This window comes from Rattus rattus, chromosome 12 (genome assembly GCF_011064425.1).
Source record: "Rattus rattus isolate New Zealand chromosome 12, Rrattus_CSIRO_v1, whole genome shotgun sequence".
Classification (NCBI taxonomy): Eukaryota; Metazoa; Chordata; class Mammalia; order Rodentia; family Muridae; genus Rattus; species Rattus rattus.
Window position 1 is genome coordinate 63,470,947 of NC_046165.1, and position 9,853 is coordinate 63,480,799.

A 9,853-nucleotide genomic window follows, 5' to 3' on the forward strand; every position below is an offset into this window, starting at 1 on the left:
GGAGAGATGGCTCAGTGGTTAAGAGCACTGGCTCCCCTTCAAGAGGAAGGTTCGATTCCCAGCATCTACACAGCAGCTTACAAGTGTCTGTAAGTCCACTCCCAGGGCATCTCATACCCTCTCTGACCTTCTTGGGCACTGGGCATACATGTGGTACATAGATATACATGCAGGCAAAGTACCCTTACACATAAAATAATAAAAAATGTTTAAGTGTGTGTGTGTGTGTGTGTGTGTGTGTGTGTGTGTGTGTGTGAGTGAATGTATATAAAGGGGTATAGTGACATAGGCTTTGTATTGCTTGAATTTACCCACTGGAGGCTCATGTATTATGGTTCAGATGAAGTTATTCTAGACCAAGCACTAACGTTTGGAAGGTTGGCATATGGAGTGTCTTCAGTTTACTGTCTTCAGAGTGTCTTAGGGTACACAGAAGGAATATATGCGATAATGGTATTGACTCTTTACAAATACAAAGGCAAGGGTGGTGTTTGGCTTCTTATGGAGAAGTGTTGACTGTGGCTCTCTCCTCTCCACTAGGGTCTCTCCGGTCACAGGACATTCAGTACAATGGCTCTGAGCTGTCGTGCTTTGACCAGCCTCGGCTCCGCCACTGTGCCCACAGAGCATGTTGTCAGTATCATCGGGACTCAGTCCAGACATATGGTGAGTTGGGATATGAAGGGCCCAGGAGTACAGAATGGCACTGCAAAGCCGGGCATTGCCAAGTCTAGCTCTTATTCTTCAGAATGGGTGGCAGCCAGGCACAGGCTGATTTTCCAGTCATCGCTGACCCATCTCCATGACTTTCCTCCACCGCCTCTGGTTTGGGTGTTCCAAGTCTCTTCATTTGCAGTCACTTCTTCCTGCTGTGTCGAGGTGGGGCTGCCATCCGTGTGCGTGACTCAGGGTTACTGTTGCTGTGCTGAAACTCCATGACCAAAAGCAGCTCAGGAGGAAAGGCTTACATAGTCACATCAGAGTCCATCAAGGGACACCAAGGCAGAAACTCAAATAGTGCAAGAATTCGGAGGCAGGAGCATGCAGAGGCCATGGAGGGCTGCTGCTTACTGGCTTGTTCTTCATGGCTTGTTCAGCCTGCTTTCTTATAGGAACCAGAACCACCAGTCCAGGGATAGAACCACCTGCAGTAGTCTGGGCTCTCCGCCATCAATCATTAGTTAAGAAAACGCATAGGTTTGCTCACGGATCCAGTTTTATGGAGGCATCTTTCCAATTGAGGTTCTCTCCTCCCAGAGAACTCTACCTTGTGTCAAGTTGACATAAAACTAACTAGTACACCTTGGTTACCTGGTCAAGTCAAACCAAACACTACTAGTGTGTCTGGTTTCAATGACTTCTGTGAGGAAGAGGGAAAAGAGAGGTCCACATCAGGGTCCAGCCTTGCCTGCCTCTTAGCCTGCTACTGAAAATAGCCCTCAAGGAAAGTTAACAGGGGCGGAAATGTACCTTTCCACCAGGCAGACAAAGGTGACATGACTCTCCGCCCCCAACTCTTGTCATTGACCAGAGGTTTCTACTTCATGTCCTACACCAGGCCCTGGCAGATGACCTCCTGCACAAAAACTCTGCATGGCTAAGGGTGCTTCTGGTGGCACTCTGGTCCCTCCCTATTGTCCTGAGTTTCTCGTTCATTTGAGTGTAGTGCCTATGATGGTAACAAGTCATTCCTTGGGCACTATACTTTGTTACTCACAGTCCAGGGTGGTTGGACTGGCCTCTTAGAATCACCAAGTGTCTGTTAGTGATATTGCAGAACGGACGATCTTGGTCCCGTATGTCACCCATGGAATGAGACTGTTTCACCCTTGTACCCTCCTTCCTGACTGGTCTCATCGTACAGCCCAAGCCGGGTTAAGTCGTCCGTCTTACTTCATTCTGGATACCCATGTACAGTTTGTATTTGACCTTCGAGTTCTTTCTTCTGCTAAACAGTCACCCAGATGGGATCAGCCACCTTTCCAAGGGGAGCGAGGCTTAGCTGGAATGAACAGAAAGTTCAGGCAAAAAGAAAGCCCCCTGCCTCATGCTTTTCTGCTTTTCTCAGGCCCTGTTCACCTGATTCCGTCCTTGTGCTGTGAAGAAGCCCGCAGCTCTGCCCGAGCTACCCTTGGCTGTGGGCTGCATTCTACGGCTACCCTTCAGGAGAGGTAACTGCCCTTCTAGTCAACAATATATATTCCTTTTTGCAAATATCTATCCTTCAGATTTACCAGCTTTGTGTTAAACTGCAGAGCTCTGCCTCTTAAGCATTACCAATGACTCCTTTGAAGCCCAGAGAGTCCCCTGCAGGGATTGATAGAGTATGTGTGTTCCTTTCTGTGTGTGAGCATGTGTACATGAGTACAGGTGCCCTTAGAGGCCAACAGGGTCAGATCGTCCTGGAGCCAGAGTTGGAGGTGGCTGTTAGTCTCCCAATGTGTAGGTGCAGGGACCTGAGGTCGAAGCTCAGGAGCAGTGTGTGTGTGTGTGTGTGTGTGTGTGTGTGTGTGTGTGTGTGTGTGTGCTTAACTGCTCAACTCTCTCCTCAGCGTCTATTCCTGCCATTTCTGTTATTTCATTCATCACAGTCTGCTGGCAGACTGTTTAGAACAGCCACCACAAAAACTCAATTAAGACTAAGAAGACCCAGGTATTAGAGATTGGCTGTGCTCATGTTAATTAGAAAGAGGTGTAGAAAGCAATTTAAGGTCAACGAAGTAGCTTCAGTAGTCACCCTGAGGCAACTTCAGAACAATAGTTAGCACTGAAAGTCTTAGCATGTTGGTATTACAGCCACAGACTTAAAAATTATAGCTGAAATGCTCTTCTGTAGCAATGGCTTTGGTCACTGTACAATACTTACAAACCTTTTGGATGTGTATTCAGAAACACAGCTTCCGTGGGAGATGCGATGCCAGTCTTCTTTGGATCTGTTTCCCGTTCCATCTGCGCTGAGTTTTCTGATGCCTGGCCTCTGATGCAGAATCCTCTGGGTGGTGACAGCTCTCTTTGTGACTCTTATCCTGAACTCACTGGAGAAGATATCAATTCTCTCAATCCCGAAAATGAAAGCTCAACATCTCTGGATTCCAATGGTGGCCAGGATCTGGCTGGGGCAGCTGCTCCAGATTCTTCTGGAGATTTTTCAGAAACTACTGACTCACCTAGATATGGTGACGCCGATACGGTCTGGGAGCAAACCCTAGCTCAGGACGCTCAAAGGACTCCAAGCAGAGAAGGCTGGGAAGCCAGTGAAAACCTGAACCTAGCCACGCCCACAGCCTTCCAGGTAAGACAGTGATGGCTTTCAGTGTGAGGCTGGCAAAGACCTGTGCTACCCTGGAGGGAACCAAACTGTTTCCCACTTTGAAATCTGGGGAGGTAGACAAGGGATAGCTATATTTTATTATTTCTTATACATTATTTTTATACATAAAAGGAGAGGTTTTAAAATAGGTTTCAAGTCTTTTTTTTTTTTTAAACAAACAGAACTGTTTAATGGGAGCCCTTCCTCGTCTTCCTAAATCTGACTACTTGGTGTGCATGCTTCCTGACAAGGAAAACATGTCTGCAAGCATACCTTACGGTCTGATGTTAATGGTGTCTTAGAGTTTCTATTGCTGTGACAAATGGAAACACCTACAAAACACTCCTGCACCTACGGCTCAGGGCACATTGCAGAAGAGGGGTCAGAGATTTTAAGAGCCAGAGGCACGGAGTTTTCTGGGAGACTGTGTCTCCTAGTAACATAAGAAGCCACGCCCATAAAGTCTCAGCAACGTGACTGCCCAAGGGGGACAAGGGGACACCAACAGACACGCCAAACTGGATGGGGGAAGCCCATGAGGCCTCAGCACTACACAAAGAACTAGAAGCAGCTGAGGAAAACCGAGAGTGAGAGGGGAGGTGTTCTTAGGACAGAGCATACCAACTGGTTGGCCAGTGCCAAGCAGTCAGCCCTGAAAACATACATACAAGTAACACTGTATGGACTGAACAGGCTATATTTAGGCGCACACACACACACACACACACACACACACACACACACACACACACACACACATGTGCATGTAATAACAATAAAAAAAGAACCCGAATTTGAAGGAGGTGCAGAGGGGGTGATATGGGTGATTTTAGAAGGAGGAAAGAGAAGGAGAAATGTTATAATTATGAGAGAGAGAGAGAGAGAGAGAGAGAGAGAGAGAGAGAGAGAGAGAGAGAGAGAGAGGGAAAGCTATACCCACCATCATCAAAATCAGTTTGGGGAAGAGAGGGTTAACTTTGGCTTAACAACTCTCAGGTTAACACTCATTGCTGAAGGAAGTCAGGACAGAAACTCAACAGGGCAGGAACCTGGAAACAGGAGCTAATAAAGGAGCCGTGGAGGGGTGCTGCTTAATGACTTGTTCCCCATGATTTGTTTAGCCTGCTTTCTTACAGAACCCAGAAGTACCATCCCAGGGGAATCACTGCCCACAGTTATCTGAGCCTTCCCACATCATTAAGAAAATGTCCTACGGGTTTGTCCACAGGCCAATGGGGATGGAACATTTTCCCAAATGACTCTAGCTTGTTGACATCAAACTAGCTTCCACAAAGCAATAAGGAAAGACAGCTCAAATAATTGTCTCCATCTACATAAAGATAACTTTCAACCGAGATAATTGTAAGGACATAATTATATACGAAATTAATCCAGGAAGAAAATGTGACTTTCAGCTTACACAGCAAAACGTAATAGTGAAAAAGTTACTTTCTGAGATATGCTATCTTACAGTCCATAGGGAATTTAGGAACATCTAATAAGAACATTGTAAATTCAGAAAAAGAATTTCTAGAACGTAAGCTATTTCCATATCCCCCTACAGTAGAAACAAAACCAACATTTTGTTCCTGTTTTAAAAGACTCCCTTCTGGGTTCTGTAAAAGTCCTTCCCCTTCAGGTGTACTCACTGAATCTGTGAGACCGAAGCCTCCACAGACACCGGCCTCCTCATGGGCTTGTGGCAGCCAAGTGTTTAACTCAGCTAATCTTGCTGTTTTCTGACTAGTGCATTCAAAGAAGCAGTTCACATTTGCTTCTAGCAGGCTCCTTTTTCCCAGGTAGACAATGCGTTTACTTCTCATAAGTAATTTGATACCACAAATGAGGTAGCACACATTTAGGGGGATCACCACGAGTTCAAGGCCAGCCTGGAGTAGATAGTGAGTTGGACAGTATCATGGGCTACATAGCAAGGCTCTGCTTTTTAAAAAGCCAACAAAATCAAACAAAGAATAATTTTTCTTCATCAGATTCCTATTAGGAAACAAAGCATGGAGCATCTAGATCATTGTGTCCATTTTTTAAGTTGGTTCTAAGTTGACTTGGCTCCATAGCGTGGACTCATTTGGAATCCAGAAAGGTCCACCTGAGAGCAGTTCCGGCCCTGCTGTGAGGCTGTGATTTTCCGAGCATGATGAATTTGTTTCCTGAACCAGTATTTTTATACACCAGTGTTCTTGTGGGTGCTTTAAGACCACACAATCCCAGATAAGTATATAGGGGTGAAATATGTTCCAGATACATAGGCGTTAGAGCTGCTTTTACCTCCATGAGTCCATTTACATCTCATTCTCCCTGTGCCCATCCAGGCAGAAGGGAGCGGAGCTAAGCGATGTATAGCGTTTGTTGTTTAAGATACTTGAGAGAAGAAAAGCTAGCTTCCTTGTAGGAAAAGCTCGCTTGGTGGCTTTACAACTTTATTTTATTTTTTGTTGTTCTTGGAGCTGAGAAGCACATGTGGATGTCAGAGGACAGTTTGCAGGAATCGGTTCTCCCCTTCCACCATGGCTTCTAGGGATCGAACTCCACGCACAGCACAGAGCTATTGTGCAGGCCCCCTTGGTGTTACTTTTTAAACATCATTTAGTGTCAACAGTGATGCTGATGGCAGTGATGGCTCAGATGGTAAAGGTGCTTGCTGCCAAGCCTGACGACCTGAGTTCAATCCTTGGAATCGACATGATGGAAGGAGAGAACTGACTCCTGCAAGTTGTTCACTGACTTCATATGCACCAAACGAGCGAGCACCCCCAACTCAAAACAATAAACAAAGAAATAACTCAACAGAAGGCACAGAAGGTAGGAGAAGCTCTGAGAGGACCACCCAGTTTTCCAGTCTACCTTTCTACTTTTTGCATGTGACCAAAGGAGGAGGCTGGCTTCCTGAAGCACAGCCAACACGCTTGTTCCTGTTGCATCAGTTGGCCAACGTATCTGGTTCCGGTGTTCAGACAGACTTCAGAACCTCTGGTTCCTAGATAACCTCTTTACCTAGAAATGTTTTTCTTAGGTTTACCTATGTCACTAATGTGAATTGGTAATTAACACCTTGCTGAGGGGCAGTGTGTGAAAGCAAGGCTCTAGCCTCTTCCAGCAGCAGCACTCAGTCAGCTGATGCCTGCTCCTTTTTGGAAGAGAGGCCATACTTTCCATGATACAGCACTTTGTTGAGGATAATGGTCTCAAGAAGACTGTCTATTCCAAGGAGACCATAAAGAGCCATCCTCTTTCCTCACTCTTTGTAGATGTCTGCCAGGAGTGGGAGACTGAGGTTCTATGACTGAGGTGACAGAATGACGATGTTCACTGGCCACCTCCATTTCTGGAGGCCATGAATGACTTAGCTATGAATCCTTTAGGAAGTCCCACACTGAAGCAGTGTCTCCAAATGTTCCTGTGAGGTGGATGAACAAAAGAATCGTTTTGGGTACAGGATACTATCCTCAGTAGCACAGTCAGTTTTAGAATGGCCGAGTAGCAGGTTTAACATAGAAGACAACATCTCTCAAACTTTTTCTGTTGCTGTTTTAGGATGCCTGAAGGCCATCTTCCTGACGTGGAGGTGTGGGTCTGGACACGCCTCTGGTGAGTCTTACAGACTGAGCAGTCTTGACCTTCTATGGTGTCTGGAAGCAAAAATAAATCTGAACCAAACTGGCAGCATTTCCATGCTTTCAGCCACGAGCTTCTGAGCCAGACCAGCTGTAAGCTGAAACCCCAGCAAGAAGCAAGGAGAGACCGTAGGCGGCCTCGGGACCTGCACTGCTTCCCTAAACAAGAACCTTAGCTGGGGCCAATTTGAAGGACCCATGATGGAATGTGCTGCCTGTGAGATTGTGGGCACGGCAGGGCCCAGCCTGGCTCCTTCTTACGTTCATGGTGAATGCGGTTTCACAAGACCCAGAGTATAAACTTTCATAGACATTCTCTTTTAGAAATAACCCACTACCCTGTGAAAAAGCCTTAGCAGATGACTTTCTTAGATTGTAGGCAGAGCTCTGGGGGTTTCTGTTGAAGAGAGGCACTTTCTAATCAGCAGAATGTATACTCCAGTGGTTTGAAGGGGCTTTGTAACCCCGCCTGATTGTAGTTTGGTGAAGTTGACTGGCCTGCCCCTTATGCACAGTTCCTTTGGCCTTTTCCCTGTGGGTGTACAGCAGCATTGACAAGAGAGGAGGCCTGGGTTATTGAAGGTGGCTGTGAATGTGGTTACGAATGTAGCAGGTTGAGGGGAGGGAGGATAGAAGGGAAGAGGGCATCACTTTAAAGTTACCACCTACTCGCGTTTCCTGAAGCCTGGCTGTGAGCGTTAGGACTGGTGACTATGGAAGCATGTGTTAGTGCTGCTACGTGCTGAATTTCCAAGGCCCAGATTTCTTACATAGAAAGGAGATATTTATGAGCAGAGTAATCCGTGATCTACACCTGAGCTTATACAAAAGGCTTCAGCACACCAAGAGCACTTCTGAAGAGTCCTTCTGTGAGAACGCACTGCACATTAGAACCAGATGTGGAAGAGCAGTGTTGGCCCAGTTTGGAAGAGCGGGATCCCTGGTGCCATCTAGTCTAACCAAGGCTTCGTAATACAGCACTGATGTAGGCGTGCTGTGCAAGGCCTCTTCTTCCTTGACAGCATTTACCTACCTGAACAATCTCTAAGGCTAAGGAAGAACTAGGGCTTGTTTTCTCTCCATCCTTTGCCCTGCGGCTTCATTGAGCGGGATAGCCTTTGTTTCCGGTTTGAACTTACATGAACAGATCTGACCTCATCCTTCCAAGCCTCTGCTGTTACTGTTCCATTCACACTTTAAAAGTAGCCCAATCTGTGAGCATCACTGAGATAGAATTCACTAGTGTATTTGTTCTGAAGCTTCCCAGCTTAAATCAGCTCTTTACTGAACACTGAATCCAAACGTCTAGATGCTATCTTCCTGGGTGTTTTTTATCTTCCGTTTCCCTGTGGTTTTCTCTCACTGTAAGACATGAGTAGATTTAATGAGCCCTCTTCCTGTAGCCTCTCTCTAGTCCTAATTATAGCTTTTGATGTGCATCTTCTGGCTTGTCTGTATCTATTGCTTCTCATTCCATCTGTTCTTTTACCAGATGTAGGAAGAACACTACCACAGAGCATCCCGTAGTAGCCCACATCTGCTTTTACATCCCCACGATGCCCACTCGTAACCTATTGACATTTTTGTTCATGTGTCCCCAACTGTTATTATAAGAACTGACTTTGGGAAAGTCATCAAGTATTCAGGATTTAAGCAGCAGACATCCATGAGGATGCAAGCTGAGCTCCCCTGAGTGGCCTCCTCCTCGTGCACATGTGTGTGTCATTGTTTGCAACCCAATCATCTCTGTTATGACAGGGATGATCAAAGCCAGCAGGGTTGTGCTCCTTTGTGTAACCTGAAGATATTTTCCACATGCCGAGCCCTGATGGACTTCAAAGACAGACACAGCTGGGGAAAGCCAGTCTGATGGAAGGGAAACTCTGGCCCCAAATCCTGAAACATCACTTCTAATCAGAAGAGAAACACTGAGGGTTAAAAACTGATTTCATTTGATGCTGCATTTGGAAGATCCTGGATTATCATCAGAAAGGAGACATCCACCAGCTACTCTAGAAATGTGCGATGACGTTTTACATTTTACACTCTTTGTAAACAAGAGGGAAAGCTGCAACCTGCACTTGCCATTATTGGAACAGCTTACAAGGCTATTTACATAGGAGCTAGCGTCTGATGTCAGATACTGGTATAGAGAGACATCTAGGCATAGGGGGCACCAGCGCCACCTTTCACATGGCAGAAGCCAGGAAAATATGGACATAAGGATTTTTGAATCAGTCAGGGCAAGTCATGTGTTTTCTATTTTGAATATATGGAATATATTTTTGAATCACAGGATTTTCTACTTTAAAGAGTTACTGCTGCTGTTACTTAGTATAAGTACTGCTGTGTTAGAAGAAAAAGAGCAGAAAAGGAGAGAGAAACTATCACGGTTCTTAAGATAGTTTGTTTCAGCTTAGATTTCATCACAACTGTTTTTCATACTGGAATTTATCAACTGTAAGTTATCACTTTCCGATACAAAACTTTTTTAGTGCTTTTTAAAAATTGTGAATAAAATTGATACTTGTTATTCTTAGTTATGTGTCAACTCAAAGTGATCTTGTAGATGGAATTATATTTTACTTGTTTTAAAAATTCATGTGTGTGTGTGTCACACAAGCCACAGTGAGGGGCACACAGAGCCATTGTGGAGGACACTGAGTCATTGTGAGGGTCAGAAAGAGTCATTGTAAAGATCACACAGTTATCGTGAGGGCACTTAAACCACATAAAGGTCACCAAAGTCAGTGTGAAGGTCAAGCTAAGCCTTTGTTAAGGTCACGCAGTCATTGTGAAGGCAAAAAGTCTTGCTGAAGTTCACACAGAATAATTGCAAGGGCACAGAAGTCTCTATAAGGGCACACAAAGAAAGTCATTGTGAAGGTCACACAGAGTCAGTGTGAAAATC

The 9,853-nt window shown here is 45.4% G+C and overlaps 1 protein-coding gene across 1 annotated transcript in view; it reads left to right on the top strand.

The window, feature by feature from the left end:
* Tnfrsf19 (TNF receptor superfamily member 19) overlaps window positions 1–9,542 on the top strand; it is a 90,410-nt gene extending 80,868 nt beyond the window's left edge. Inside the window, exons 7-11 of the mRNA XM_032917956.1 lie at window positions 541–666; window positions 2,069–2,171; window positions 2,890–3,292; window positions 6,863–6,916; window positions 8,435–9,542. Of these exons, the coding sequence (XP_032773847.1) occupies window positions 541–666; window positions 2,069–2,171; window positions 2,890–3,292; window positions 6,863–6,871 (641 nt within the window). The 3' untranslated portion in view covers window positions 6,872–6,916; window positions 8,435–9,542. The remainder of the gene's footprint in view (window positions 1–540; window positions 667–2,068; window positions 2,172–2,889; window positions 3,293–6,862; window positions 6,917–8,434) is intronic.
* Window positions 9,543–9,853: the final 311 nt, after the last annotated feature.